The sequence below is a fragment of the Solanum verrucosum genome, unplaced genomic scaffold, assembly GCF_900185275.1.
Source record: "Solanum verrucosum unplaced genomic scaffold, falcon-dt-bn FXZP01000181.1, whole genome shotgun sequence".
Classification (NCBI taxonomy): Eukaryota; Viridiplantae; Streptophyta; class Magnoliopsida; order Solanales; family Solanaceae; genus Solanum; species Solanum verrucosum.
Window position 1 is genome coordinate 1,877,182 of NW_026020407.1, and position 15,964 is coordinate 1,893,145.

The following is a 15,964-nucleotide window of genomic DNA, read 5'->3' on the forward strand; positions in this document are numbered from 1 at the left end:
GTGGTAATTGGAGATATCGTGAAGCTGAAACAAATAGATATATCCCACCTCATGATCGTCCCAAGCCAAAAGAACAAGCTGGACAGGAGGGAAACAAAACTGATGGTATGCTAACAAGGATCTTTAACAAGGTTGAAGGGTCCGAAAAAGTATTGAAGGATTTGAAAAATGATTTCTCCACTTTGACTCAAACAATTACTTCTCATTCCGTGTCAATCAAGTAGTTGGAGACTCAAATGTGTCAGATCTCTACCAATCTAAATCCAAGGCAAAATGGAACGTTGCCTAGTGAAACCATCCCCAACCCCAAATATAACCGTTGATGAGTAAGAACGGTGTTGTGCCACGACGTTAAATAAGACATTTCTTGGGAGGCAACCCAAGTTTATTTTATTGCTATTAATAACATGTGTTGCGAGTGCAGGTTGAGATGAAGTCAAAAGGATGAAAATAATGCATTGGGAGATGCAAGTACCCGATCGGTGATGCACCGAAATGGATTAGCGGACATTTTCATGTTCACCTTCTGAGATAATTATTTTGTAAAATTATGCTGTCAACATCGGCGTGTAGAGACCTATTCGGGGATTCACCGAATAACACTAGGTGAACTACATCAGGTCTGTCGAGTTGAATTTTACATTTGGTATTTGCTCGGGCATCATCGGTGAGCATAAGATCCTTCATCGATTTGTCGAACACGTTTTTCAACGTTAGTTTCACACCACCGAATGCACCTAACATAATAAGGCCAAAAGTCTTTTCAAATTTTAAAAGATGCCTTTTGATCTTTTTGTGCATTTTCACTTCCTAAACTCTTAATCATTTACCTAAATACTAGTGTGTGTTCAATGTGCATTGATTTGCTTGCTTGGAGTGAGTGAGTAACTATGATTCTCAACCCCAAACCCTTTCTCCCTCATTGTCGTTATTTGTGCTTATCTAAGGTTGGTTCTCGAGATTATTTTTGTTGCCCTTATTTATATTGATGCATGTTGACTGGGTTAATTGTTATTATTGGTTTTGTGTTGTTAGAATCATGTGGGTAGCTTAATTTCTGTTGATTGAATGATGCCCATGAACTGGGATAACTGATTTTGTGCCTGAACCTACTAAAATTTATTATGAAGGTAAAAGTTGAAATTATATTATTATATTGAATGGGTTTGTATTGAATTTGTCTTGGGTGAAGTCTGATTAGCCCAGTGTTGTCCTTTAAACTTGTATTACCCCAATGATAGATATGGTGACATCTTTCTTGAAGGCAAATCTTCGATTTGGCAATACTTTTGAAAATTTGGGGAATTCTAAGTACCCTGGGGCAGATTAGCATCTGGGTAACTTGTAAAATTTCTAGTGTTGTATTTTTGTGCTTGATTTTAGAATAATAAGCATTGGGCTGAAATTACCTATTCGACGGGATTGTCTTAGCTCACCAAGCTGATTAGGTGAATCGCCGAGTAAGGCCCAATCGCCTTTTTAGTTTGAATTTGTGACTTGGGTCCTACCACATTTATGGGGCTTATCTTAGCTCATCGAAACCAAATCGGCAAATCACCAAGTTGGAGTTGACATCTCCCTTATACCTGGTCCTAATTTGTTTTGCAATATCATATTCGGTAGGCTTGTCTTAGAACACCGAAACCAACCAGCAGATCACCAAGTTGGAGTTAACACTACTTATCATGCATGAGTGAAATTTCATTTTGTTTTTTCAACTTTGGCGAGCTAACTTGAGCTCACCTAACTTGTTAACCAAATCGCCTTTCCATTCAGTGAGCCTCAGAACATATTTTTAACTGTGATTTTTGTATACTTCTGTTCAATTAACCTTCACTCGATCTTTGTTTTGAAATGTTGTGCCATGCAATAAATATGAAATTCTAAAGGAAAAAGAGTGGTGTCCTTTGATTATGAGAACGAGTTTCCTCCTCTAAAAAGGAATAGGGTTAGTAATACATGAGCCTCCTGAGCAGAAGTAGGCCACTCTGCGTGCCTCTATGCATGAGAGTGAAGCACCTAAGAAAGTGGTGGAAAACAAGAGGAAATATATACCATCTAAGTAGCTGCAAAACCCAGAATCACATGCCTCTAGAGTGATCCTGGTCATAGATCTAAGAGCTTTTAATAGGCTCAAAGTAGAGGGGGAGTGGACTATTCTTGAGGAAAGGCGTTTATCGACAAATTGAGTCATAATTGACTACCTATCCATATGGGACACAATCAAGTTCATGGGTTTGAGCGTTTCACTCGAGCTCGACTCCTATATGTCCCATCGTAGGTTCAGGAGTTCTATGCAACCTATGCAAATGCGTTGCCTAAGAAGAGAAAGGGTGTTGTGTGGAAACCCTTTAAGGAAGTCAAAGTCTGAGGGAAAAAGGTGTGATGTCATACGAGTGCCATTAATGATATTTTGGGCACAAAAGGCAACAAGGGCAAAATGTACAAGTTGAGGATGAAGCACAACTTGGATGCATTAAAGTGATGGTTGGAACCCTTAATCTCTGACATTACTCCCCAATGGATGGCTAATGGGTTAAGGATTGAGAAATGGACATCAACATCGCCGCTCTGTTTTGGTTCGGGTTTATAAGTAGCATTCCTGAATGATTCTATCCTCCGGCATCAAAAAGTCGTATTGGTTTGCAATATTATCGACTAGGAGGATGTCCATGTTGGTGCCATCATATAGGGGGAGATTCTCATGCAAGCACAACATGACCAGACTTTCTCTACTTTCCTATTTTGATCATACAACTTTGTGAGGCAGCCAGAGTGACACTCCAAGAGAGATCTGACGGTTGGGTGACCCCAGCCTCATCTAGTGATATTAGGAGGATAAAGGCTGACTATCTGAGGGATGATGCATCCATAAATAAGCTGCCACCACCTAACACCACACTGGCAGTGGATCCCACTGCTCTAGAGTCAGACACTACTCATCCCGCTCCTTTGGTGGAGCCTTCAGGTATCACTCTGCCCTCGTCTGTGCCTTCTATTTCTTCTGCACCATCAACGTCGACTACACCTCCCCCTGCATCTCGGCCTCCATTGACTCAGATCTTGATTTATCATATGGGAAACTTTGTTCATTTTGCAGATGCTAGGGTATCCATACTTGAGAGAGAGATGCCCAAGATTATTGCTAGGGCGATTAAGTCTACTATGTGCCCTGTTAGGGCTGAGGTTGTGAGCCACAGGGCCATTCTAGCTTCGTATGGGGAGAGGTTGGACAACCTTACAACTAGAGTTGAGAAGAGAGAAAAGTGTGAGGGTAGTTCTATCGACTTGACTGAGTTGAAGAGTGACATAGATTCTCTTTGGGTGGATAAGGACCAACTAAAGTCCACAGATATTTTGATGTTGTGGTGTGATCTTCCCTTGCCCAAGATGCCCGAGGCTGTGCTTCTTACTAAGCCAATAGATAATTGACCTATTGGGGTAGCTGAACAACCAACACTTGATGATGCTGAGGGAGTTGATGATGAGGTTGAGGATGATACAGCTGAGGAGATAATTGAGGATGAATTTAGGAGAGATGATGAGAAGGTTAGTGCTGAGGCCCTAATAAATCTACATGATATTGAAGAGTTAATAGTGCACACAACTTTGGAGAGCCCTCCTCTGAAGACTTCCATGGTTGGCACTAGTGGGGTCTGTTCTTTAGAGTCTACTATTTCTCCTCCCTATGTGCCAGACACTTATGCCTCAGTTGATGCTACTATGTTGTCTTTAGTGTCAAATGTCGGGTACTGATGCCTGAGATGATGCCATTCCCTCTGAGCCTTAGGATCAGATTTTTTCACAAACATAGCTTGTCACGGGGACCTTTCACTCATTATCCTTCCGTACTTATATTTTGATAGCATTGAGGACACTACTAAATTTTTTGGTGGAGTGAGGGCAATGTGCCTATATTCCCCCTTTTTGATTGTATTTTATTATTTCAATTGTATTTTGAGATATTTTGGTTTTCTCTATGATATTTGGTTGGTTTCAATTTCGCTTAATCTCTATATCCATTGCCCCATGAGCTTTGGAGTTGTGATGATTGTTATTGCTTGTGAAGTCATTGTTGATATTCGGGGATCAATTTTGTCCAATATCGCTATCTTGGATAATGCTCATGATGAGAGGTGTGTCTTGTGTTGGCATTGCAAGAGGAAATCAATGTTGCGTTACTTTTGAATGATCGTTTTTATTCTTGTGTTGACTAGATGTGTATTAATGTGAGCCTTGCAATGAACATCGCACACTAGCTTCTTAATTCTGTAAATTTGTGTTAAATGATTGTGTTTGAAGTGTCATGTGTAGTGAGGCCCTACTTGAAAGCATGCTTTTTGATGAATTTGCCTTGTTAGTTTAATTGTCTAGCCTTGGTAAATGCAAGAAATGATCTTGGGCAAAACTTTTGAGAGGGAACCCAAAAACAAAAACTTCATACCTTTAGTGACTACCTTGTGAGGGTGTGCAACCATCTTGGCACCATTTGAGCCTAAACCATTTGTCGTCAACCTTGTTGAAACCTCTTGAGCCAAATATGTTCCTAACTTCTCACCCATAAATTCTTTTCTAAGCATTGACTTGTTTGAATAGCCAACTTAGGCCAAAAGCCTAAGTTGGGAGTATGGAAAGGAAGGAGAAAAGAAAGCCAAGTGAAAAATAAATGAGATAAGTGAGACTCAACCTCTCCTCCTTATAAAAAAACAAGTGAGAAAAAACATGAAAAAGAAGGTTGTGATTAAATAAAAGGGATTTCCAATAAATTGAGTGAAAAAAAATAGAGGTTTGAGTCTCTAAATGAAAAGAATGTAAAGAACTTGAGAAGAGGTGAAGATGAGTACAACAGTGCTTTGAAAATGTAAAGTTACTGACCCAAATTTACCATGCCTTTACCCTCAACCCCATTACAAGCCTGAAAGACCCTTGAGATCTTGCTTAAACTAGGTTGTGTGATGATTTAAAAATATGGGCAAACCTATAGGATGAAGCTTACATGTATTTCTCTTTAGGAGAGTGAGTGTTGTATTGGTTCCTAACTTCTTTGTTGATGTGATTTTTGAGAGCATTGAATCGTTTTGATGTGAAGACACTTAAATACTTTTGTTGTACCATGGTGTTGCATTATTATAAAGGATGGGTGAGGTTGAGCTTGTATTGATACCAGGTAGTCATCATATGAAGCTTCTTGAGCATAGTTTAGATATTGCATATACTTTGTAGTATCCTTGTGATGGAAGTACATATGAGAACGGTGTATACACCCTTGTTGAACTAATTGTGTTCTTGATTTACTTGAGGATAAGGAAAATCTTAAGTTGGGGGTGTTGATGAGTGGTAGATTTCCACTAATTTAAAGCCTTTTTATTTAAAAAAATAGTGTCTTCAATGCCTATTTATGTCCTTATCTAATGATATTTTGAAGCTATGAAGGATAAAATACAAGGCAAGGATGAATTAATGAAAAAGAACCCAAAAAAATTGAAAGGAAAGTAAACTCCCAGCTGACAACTGCCTAACCGAAAGGGTGGATCACCCAACATGCCATACCGCACCCAAAGTAATAGTGTGCACATTTGGTAATATTCATGACAGGTCTGCGAACCAAAGTAAGAACGGCGATTTGGTGAAGTCATTGGGCGAGCTAGAAGTTCCATCACTGAAGGTTACAGACTCCTGAGTTAAAATGAAAGACTGAATGGGAAAACAAGGTGAAGAATCGGTGATCCACCAAATGTAAAAGATTGAATCAATTGAGTTCTCCAACTGAGGTTCAAACACATGAAGCCTAAAGCAAAATAAGGGTGAGATGAAGAGAAAATGATGTTCTGCCGAATAAGAAGAGCGAGCCCAACTAACTTCATCGTGCGTTGCACAAGGAATTTCAAACTATTTTTTGGGGGAAATATAAATATCCCAAAAGAGAGAGAAAAGAAAATAAAGAGGAAATCTTTCCATAATTCATTGTTAGTCTACTACACTTTTTACTTCATTTTGGATATTGAGAAATAGACTCTTTACTTAGTTTTGGGATTTTCAAACACTCTTGTAATTGACAATTGAGGGTTGAAACTGAAGTGGGTGTTGAAGATTATTGCTTATCATCAACACATTAATAGCTGAGAACATCATTGGTGTAATTCCTTTCCTTTTTATGATGTTTGGCTAAAACCTCAAATCTAGGGGTGTGATTATGGGGTTAGGTGTTGATTTAATTTAGCGGGTCTTGTGTCTTGCTCTATTTTATTGTTGTACATCCATGGATTTGAGTTTTTTTGCATGGGCTAATTTATGGGTTAAGGTTGCAAACTTAATCCTAGTCTAGATATACAATTGATGCTCGAAAGAGATTAATCGAAGTGGGTAAATAACTTGATGCATGCAATTTAGGTTTGATTTCTATAGTTTGATCAAAAGAGAAATTGTGGTTCAATCCTAGTTTCCAAATCTACTCAGAAGATAAAATTTAGTAAGGTAATAGGTTGATTTATGATTCACATAGATAGGACCGAAAGAAGATTCTATGATATGATGCTTTGAGATCGAAAGAAGATTTGTGCCATTGAACATTACCCAGCTTATCCATGTTCATATAGCATTACTGAGAAAACACTTGTACTCCTATTTGACATCAATACCAATCCCCACACCCTTAGATCGTGTCTTATTTGTTTGAATCATTGTGTTTAGTTTAATTGTGATAACTGATACCAAAAATCCTTTTAGTAAATTTGGTGGAATCATCAACCCACTTGTTCTAATTACTACAATGAATCGGTTTGCATTTTTAATTTCCAAATTGAATTCATTGCATTATATCACCCCTTGTGGGATTCGACCCCAACTCTCTTTTTGGGTAACTTTATTGCTAACTAAGGCTTACTCTTCGAATTGTTTTAGTAATTTGAGTGTTGTCAAAGATCTTCTTACACTTATCAGACCACAAAAAAGGCACCTCTTTTTGAGTCAATCTAGACAGATGTGTAGGAATGGAAGCAAGGTTCTTGACAAATCTGCGGTGGTAAGTAGCAAGACCCACAAAGTTCCTAACCTCAGTCACAGAACGAGGCCGAACCCAATTCCTAACTACTTCGATCTTTTGGGGATCTACCATCACCTTTTTTTTCAAAACCACATGTCCTAAGAAGGTCACCGAAGTCACCCCAAATTCACACTTTGAAAACATGGTATTATGTCCGTATTGAGTCCTAAAGGTTGTCTTTGGTATGTTCTCAAGTCTGATCTTTAGTTGATGGTACCTTGACCTCAAATCGATTTTTGAGAACACTGAAGCACCTTGAAAGTGGTATAAAAGATCATTTATGTGAGATAATGAGTACTTAGTTTGGGTAGTAATCTTTTTTAACTATTAGTAGTCTATGCACATCCTCATACTACCATCATTTTTTTCTCAAACAACACTGATGCACCCCAAGGGCGATGAACTAGGAAGAACAAACACCTTATCTAGAAGCACTTGACACTGAGTCTTGAGTTCTCTCAACTCTGTCGGCCTCATTCAATAAGGAGGGATAAAAACTGGACAAGTTCTCAGCTCTAAATCTATGTAAAAATCAATATCCCTTTACGGAAGCATACCTGACAATCCGTAGGGAACACCTCTAGAAATTGTGAAACTACATGAATTGACTCAATAGAAGGGGGCTCTCCACTAACATCCCAGAGATGAACTAAGTAGGCTAAACAACCAGTCCCCACTTAGGATATAATTTTTATTGGCTTGGGTCTGTACACACCTTCCCACTCTAATTTATCCCTACCCAGAATCTCTAGAGTTATTGTCTTAGAATTATAGTTCAAAACAACATGATAAGGAGACAACTAAGTCATAACCAAGATAACATCAAAGTCCAGCATATCCAGAATGACAAAATCTACCTAAGTTTGAAGACTCATAAACATCACAGAGAAAAAACGGCACACATGGGTTACTACTATATACTCTCAAACCGGGGTAGAAACATGAACATTGGCATCAAGAATATCACAAGTCAAATGAAGTCCCAATGCAAATTTAACAGACACATATTAATAGTGGGACCCATATCAAATACGATAGAATCCATATTGTCATAGAAAAGAATATTACCTATTATCAATACATTTGATGCCTTAGCCTCAGTCGTGTCTGGGAAGGCATAACACTGGGCTCTATCATCATTCCGAGCAAACCCTTGACCTGGCTGCGTCACTCCTCTCTCAGCATTACCATTTCCTCCGCCCCCACGACATCCTTGATTTTTGCCTCACCCACCTCGTGGGCGTCTTCTGCCATTACCACCTCTACCTGATGGAACTACAACTCTAGTCTATTGCTGTACTTTCTTACCTGCTAGAAGATGAGGATATTCACTTTTGAAGTGACACATCTCACCACATTTGAAGCATCCTTAGTCAAGTGAAAACCTGTTGGATAAAGAGTAGGAAGCTCTTTTACCACCCTAGGCCGAAGACTATTGTATGACCCTTGAACAACCACCCATAGAAGTCGGTAAAGTGGATTGAATAGGGCGAGCTAAATACACTTGCTGACCAAAACCCTTTGAATAGGAACCATTGTAGTTTCCCACATTCTTGGACCTCTTAGCCAATGTTTTAGCCCACCCATCTTCCTAACTCCTTCAAGTTTCTTTACATAGCCAGTCACATCATTGAAGCTCTTTCTTGTCGTGCATTAACAACACTTCTATCTCAGAACTTAGGCCCTTAACAAAAAAAACAAATCCTCTCCTCCTCGATGCTCACAAGCTGATTAGTGAAACGAGACAAGGCATGAAACTTAACCTCATATGCTACTACTAGCATGCTACCTTTTCGAGAGCCATAAACTCATCCTTCTTACAATCTGCAACCGGAAGGTAACAAACTCTACCCCATGTTGATGTACAATACCCAATTTTCGCAATCTCTCATAACAATTCAGAATGAACTCAAAAGCATCCTCACTCTTTATACCTTGGAATACTGGAGGCTTAATTTTGTGAAACTTAGTCAATGTCCCATGCTCAATTCGAGTCATAACGGGACCTAACACCGAACAGAAGAAGGTCTCTGTACTTGAAGCCTCATCCATTCATGGGGCTATAGTAGCAATAGGATGAGTACCTGGGACTTGACTAATTGGTTCAACAAGAGTGTCTCCAGTATCGATCAATCCACTCAAAAAATCTAACACTTGTTGAACCACCTCAGAAGACATAGGAGGAAGACTTGTACCCCTCAACATGTGCTTCCACCTCTAACTCAACATCCTCCTTAATCTGAACCTAAATTTCTTCCTCAACACGATTTTGGGGTAGGGGAAAGGTCATTGTCCTTAGCCCAACCGCTTCTCAAGCTCCACCCTTAGCGGGTGTCGCCCTCCCTCTCCCCTTGTTCATACTTCTACCTCTGCCTCTGCTTGTCAGTTCCGCCACTAGAACTGGTACTCTGACGTTGTTACACCTAGTATCAATAATCTAGGACAGAAGAGTAGAGAAGGTTAGATATCAATTTGGATCGCCAGATACCAATTGCAATCAAGTTATAGTACGAAAAAGGGAAGAAAGAAGAGAAATTTCATAAATTTATGTAGCCTTTTGAAGAAAAGTGCAGATGTCTACGTATCGTTCCGCAAAACTCAATTAGACATGTTTTGGTACGATCAACGAACCTAGGGCTTTGAAATTAAGTTATAGCACGAAGAAGGAAGACAAAAGAGAAATTTCATAAAGTCATGTAGTCTCTTGAAGAAAAGTACAGACGTCTCTGTACCATTTCGCAAGACTCTACTAGACCTATTTTGATATGATGAGATCAACAAACTTAGTGCTCTGATACCAAATTTGTGACGATCCTGATCCTTTATGAGTGGCATCCACACTAACCCCTGATGGGAGAACCAACTAACTACTAATAAATCCTCTATAAGTAATCAAAATAACTAATTTTAAAATGAAAGACAAGTTTTATAATTTCGAAACCAAGTTTGCATAAAATCTTAAGTCATTCTTATCATATATTTGCGGAAGAAAACCCCCTAGAAACTGAAAGTCGTCTACGAGATCTAATTGTTTAGAATAAGGGGATGCAACCCCAAAAACCAAGAAACATAAGTAAAAAATTGTAAGCTTGAAGAGATGGACTAAGAAGATAAAGAGGAATCCATGGCAGCCTGGAAGAAACAACTTACCCTAGTATTCAAATATCACGCGTCTCATAGTTGAGGTATCAAAGCAACCATCTGAATATGCCATGTACTTAACAAAGAAATAGCAAATGCGGTATCAGTACACAACCACATTGTACTGGCAGGATCATCGGCTAGTTCCACTTATACAAAATATGAACATGCCCACAACTTAATAAAACAGATAACATATAATTAAATCACAATCATAACATAGCCTGGAATCCCAGTTCTCACCCTGAGTTGATATGCATAACAAACATGAACAACCACTACACAACAAGACAACTTGGTTTTTCTCACGAGACCCACGCACAAACTGTTAGTGTACTAACGTGGTACTCGAGCCAACTGTTAGTATATACCTGGCATGGTATCTGAGCCAACCTATGGGGATATCATGTACTAGAAGTGACACTCGAGTCAACCATCAAACACACATCACGATCATAACTACAATGAGTATCAACCACAATTGTACACCTAAATAAGCACATTCATTGCATGCGATGGGCAACATTTAATTTCAAATCATACTCTTTCCTTTTCCCTAATCATATATCATGCATGTAATACTAGTGAAGCAGTTAACAAGCACATATAACATAAACGGGAAAACAAACAACAATCACCTACCTCGAATCAAGCCTTGGAAGTTCTATTGAACCCAAACATTCCCCATGTTTTGACTTCTAGCTTTTTCTTAGTCTAAAATAACAACTAAATACATAATTAATGAATAATGGCCTAAAAATACCGAATTATAATCAAATCCTAACCCCAGGCTATTTTCATGATCATCCTACCCAAACCAGGGTCTTTCCACCATTAATTCAAGTCAAACTCCCCTTAAGGTAAGCAAACAAGGATTCTGAGGCCTAAAAACCACAATACCTAGATAGGGGAGTAAGTAACTTATATTATCAACAAAATTGGTGGAAATTGGTTGAAATTCATCCTAGGTCACCCCTTCTCTTTCCCAAACGTGTTTGCAAAATTATGAGTGCTTTAGGGCAAATTTCTGCATAAACTTGCGACTATCCCTGATACAATAGAGTGAAACCCGCTGTAGCAGATTACATGGGATATAAATTCGAAGTTCTCTGCAAAAGTTCCCATTTCGCAACACACTCCTTTCGAACCTGACATTCTAAACTAACCCATTAACGGCAAGTTCTATATCGAAGTTCTACTCACCCGAATTTGATTCCAGAAATCCTTACGATTTCCTTAATGTCTTATCTATTAGAAAACCTGACCAAACCTTGGACATTTTACCCAATCTATTCTCATATTTCCCTAGACCTCATCTGGCTCAGATTTCAGCTGAGACTAGCCCAACCCAAAATATTTAAATCACCATTCCAAACATTTTCTTACCAAATTTCTTCTACGGTTTGTCCATAACAACCTTAGGGGTCATTACATATCATTGGCTATTTTTGCCAAACAACTGGTATCAAAATCAATGGTTCGATTAGACGAGTAAAGATGACAGAATGATGACATAGGAATTTGGTTGTATGACCTTTCCCCGTCGTCTATTACGTTCGTACAATACCTCTTCACATAGATTGAAAAACGCTTACACCACAAAGTAGCAGCGAACTTTGTTGTCCATAAATACTTTGAAGATGTTGTGGGTGCACAATTGATCTCCAAATTAGCCTATAAACGAAGATGATTTGTAAAACTTAGTTCAAGGAGGAGATTGTCGGGTGTGTGCACTAATTCCCACATCGAAAAATAAAAAAAAACTACATGTAAGGTGTAAGATTCTTTTGAGAAAACTGCTCAAGTTTAACCCAAAACAGACAATATCACACCATGTAAACCATGTAAGAGTATCTTGAGGCAACTTTGGCCCAACAACACATCCATATGCTTGTTTGAAATAAATAAACACAATTAATTACTGGCTTGTGATCAACTAGTCCATGACAAAATAAGGTAGACGGGGTGAATGGTCTCATACATATATAAACCTGACTAACAACAAATCATTATATTTGCTATTCATCCCACAAAAGAAATACATTTACTCATTATTGAACGAGAGTACTTGTTGTCAGCAACACATGAAGAAAAAATAAAATCGATAGGCATCAAGGTTCTTAAGCTTGCTTCCTACAAATTCAATATCTCTTAGCTGGAAATGCATACAGCTTGTTGCCTGAGTTACTATGCATATCAGCAGAGACTTCAATATGAACTTTAGTCTGTACGTACATTTGTATCTGCAAATATCAACTTTTCTCAGACAAATCTGTTACAATCTGCGGAAAGCACAGTAGCAAACGGAGGACGAGTGTAAGATGAACTAAATACATGATTAGGCAGAAATCTTTATAACAAGCTAACCTAGGTCTTCACATAGATGACAGATTTTCAGGAAGATCTTAGACATATAATTTAATTTGCAAGGAGCGAAGTTGCTGAATATGAAATACCCAAGGAACAAGTGGAAATTAGCAGACACAGATTTATAACAACCTACACTACAAAGGTAAGGGATAAGGTCTGAATGCGCCCACCCTCCCCAGACCCCACTTGTGACATCACATTGGGTATGCTGTTCATGCAAAGAAGATTTATTGCTTTAAAATCACATCATATCCTGGAGATTCTGAATTACCCATGTAATTTGTTGTTAGAACAATCTGTTTTTCCGCCCGGAAGCAAAAATTATTGAGCAAAATAAGTGGAAAAGAGAGAGAAAGGAACAAGTAAATCAAGAAAATTTGCACAAAAAATTAGACCCTAGCTGCATAGTAATTAAACTCTATGACCAAGTCTTCTTTCCGCAAAGAACATGCCGTTATATGGGATGTCCAACACTAAAAGCAGGAAATAAACGTTCACAAGAAAAAATTAGCCCTGAAACTTCACCCCTGAGCCTAAACAATTCCTTTTCATCCAGACCTACAAGGTGTTAAACAGAGGTTTGTGGCATGTCCATATAATGCAACTACTGACCACAGGTGGTAAATCTATCATATTCCTCACACACAAGAGTAAACTCCTGACCCCCCGAACCAGAGAGAATTTTGTGAAACGTTTGATGTTGCATTTCTTCTCATTGATATGCCTACAAACATACATTAAGAAACTCAACAGACGACAAAAATAGTTTTAGTAAATCAGCAGCAAGTCTGATCAGCCTTGTTTGCTCAGCATAGGAGTCAGAAACTTGCTCCTATTAAACCCATCCTCATTAGAAACGGCACTGCAAGGATGGCCTATCTTCCATTGAGTGGTTTACCTGATATTTATTCAGTTACTGCTATTCCACATTATCACCCAGTAAAAGGGAAATCTTATACTTCACTCGGAAACATAATAGAAGTTTCATTATGGTACCAACATTATTTAGTTACCTGCTCAAGTGATTCAGAGGCTGGAAAAAGTGTGGCCATGCTGCTTCATTTCATGGAATGTCTTTGATGCTCCACTTGATGAAGCTGCGACGACAACTGAAGCAAATCAATAGTGGTACCATCTTCACAAGAAAGTAGATTCCTGGTGTTCACGTAATCTGATCCTTGAAGACTTCCACAATTGTTTCTTAGCATCTGTTCCAAGTGACCCTCTGCAGAAATTACTTCAGATAAATTATAAATATTGGACACTGTACTTGTTGAACCCTTTGGGCTAGCTCCTGGGAAACATTCAGATGTCTGTGTCATGTTGTAATGGGTGTTACTGAGAGGTGTAATAAGGTGGTGAGCACTAGGAGGAACTACAGATGAATTATTTGATGAGTCCTGTGATTGAGATGACAGAAGAGAGAGAGCACAGCCAGAGTTTGATATCCCTTGAAAAGGAGAGGCCGAGTCCATAACATTCAAGACTTCGCTCCCTATTGAGGTGCTGTGGAACAGAGAGCGGGAAACAAAATCTGAGCCTCCAATGTCATTCAGATATGAGTTGCTACTTTCATTATTTTTGCTTCTTGTTATAGTTGCTATTCCTTCATCATGGAGAGCTGGACAGTGTTTGTCAGTGTGGTATGAAGTGAAAAGGGGTCTAGGTTGTGAGTGTTTATTTGTAAAAGGCATGGTGAGTTGAGGACTGTAATCAGAACAATGTTCGACCTTTACATTCTTATACCAGTCATGCATATCATGTTTTGGTTGATGAAGAAGACTGCCGCCAAGTATATCCTGGCAAATGAAGGATGATGTTGCAAAGAAACTACCTTGAAACCTTGTACCTGCAGAACCTAAAGAGTGTTACCAAAACAGCATATACTTTTCCCCAAAATGTGTCACAGAAGTAAACACAGAAGCCTGGTGTGACCAAATTTTCCTTTGAAACACAAGAGTACCAAAGTATTACTAACGGTAAGAGGTGGGAAACAAATAAACTAAAATACAAATGATACATAATAGTACAGATATCAAGGGACGCATCCTGGTCTCTTTGCAGCTATGCACTACTAGTTCCCATTCTCCTTTAGCTCGAAACCTCAATGACAATTCCCTTTAGACATTAAACAAGTGATGCAGAGGAATCCATAGAAGCACCTTAGCCCTATAGATAATTACTCATCCCTTGTTCAAATTTTTACCTATTTTAAAACATAAAAGACAACAAACTATTACGCATATAATTATGATTTCAAGAACATGCCTTATCGAGATAGCTCAACATTTTTCCCTTACAAGAAGCATGTATTTCTAGGAAGCAATTGCTGGTAAGTAAAGCCATTGATCACGATATTATGACAGGATACATCATCTGAGACATTGAATGGAATAAGGTAAACCTGTAGAATCTTTATAGTCAAGCATCTTCCTAGAGAGAGGAAGATAGGATGTTTTTTTTTTTTTACCAGAAAATGGTTGAAAGTGCTTTCCTGCTCTGCCAGAGTGCAGACCAGTGTGAGGCTTCCTTCTCCTCTCATTATGACCAGCAAGACGCTTGCGGCAGCTGCGTTTTCCATCATCAAATTCAGCTAGCAAATGGAACCTACAAGTTCAGAACCAAGAATTATATCCATTAGCTGTGAGAGAACATCTTTTTGATAAAAGAGAAAATAGCCACAGAACATAAATATTTTGACAAAGGCCGCTAGCACTAGAAGACTTAGAAGAGAAGAGATTAACCTGCTACATTGCTGACAAAACCTCTGTTGAATGCCATTTACAATGACCTTAGCAGTCTTTGAGTGAATCTCACATACTTTATGCCTCTTGTGGTAGTCCTTGCAGGAAGTAAGATCCTTCCCACAACCTTGAACTTGGCAAAATGAGGTCAAACCTCCAGCTCTATTTCTCTTAGTTGAAGACAAATTGAAATTCTTCTCATCCAGAAATCTGCCTCTACCAAGCTTCAAATCAATAAGTGATGAATCTTTAGAATATGTAGAACTTGAGTGATTGGAACTAGACTCATCTTCCCCACCAAAAGCATCTCTAATTTGAGAACCCACTTGTTGATTTTTCACTCCTTGTTGACTCCAGCTGCATGGGGTGATTCCATCATCAACAGAAACAGATTCCTCAGACACAAAACCCTTACCCCCAGAGACATAGCTCCAAGACTCCATTTTTATTTTTATTTTTCAACTCCGATCCATATACTCCAATACACTCCACAAATCCGTCAACAACATTCACAAATAACTACCAAATTTTGCAGAAAATTCATTCAAGATTCTTGAAAAAGAAAGAGGTGTGAGGAAGAAAGTAGTGGACAAGTTAAATACGTGCCTCCTTAATGGAAGCAAACCAAGTAGGGAAGGTAAGGATAGCTATAGTTGGTGAGTGAAAA

The 15,964-nt window shown here is 38.7% G+C and overlaps 1 protein-coding gene across 1 annotated transcript; it reads right to left on the reverse strand.

Moving 5' to 3' along the window:
- Nucleotides 1-12,149: 12,149 nt before the first annotated feature.
- LOC125840522 (squamosa promoter-binding-like protein 6) lies at nt 12,150-15,760 on the reverse strand. The gene is made up of 4 exons (XM_049519493.1): nt 15,298-15,760; nt 15,024-15,160; nt 13,567-14,402; nt 12,150-12,426 (listed from the first exon to the last, which is right to left on the reverse strand). The coding sequence occupies exons 1-3, from the start codon at nt 15,738-15,740 to the stop codon at nt 13,612-13,614; spliced, it is 1,371 nt and encodes a 456-aa protein (XP_049375450.1). The 5' UTR covers nt 15,741-15,760; the 3' UTR covers nt 12,150-12,426; nt 13,567-13,611.
- Nucleotides 15,761-15,964: the final 204 nt, after the last annotated feature.

Excerpts from the sequence above, each read along its gene's own strand:
- LOC125840522 (XM_049519493.1), bottom strand. The coding sequence starts at position 15,740 with ATGGAGTCTTGGAGCTATGTCTCTGGGGGTAAGGGTTTTGTGTCTGAG. Across the intron at positions 15,161-15,297 it reads TTTTGTCAGCAATGTAGCAG|GTTCCATTTGCTAGCTGAAT; the intron begins GTTAATCTCTTC and ends CTGAACTTGTAG. Across the intron at positions 14,403-15,023 it reads GCACTTTCAACCATTTTCTG|GTACAAGGTTTCAAGGTAGT; the intron begins GTAAAAAAAAAA and ends TAGGTTCTGCAG.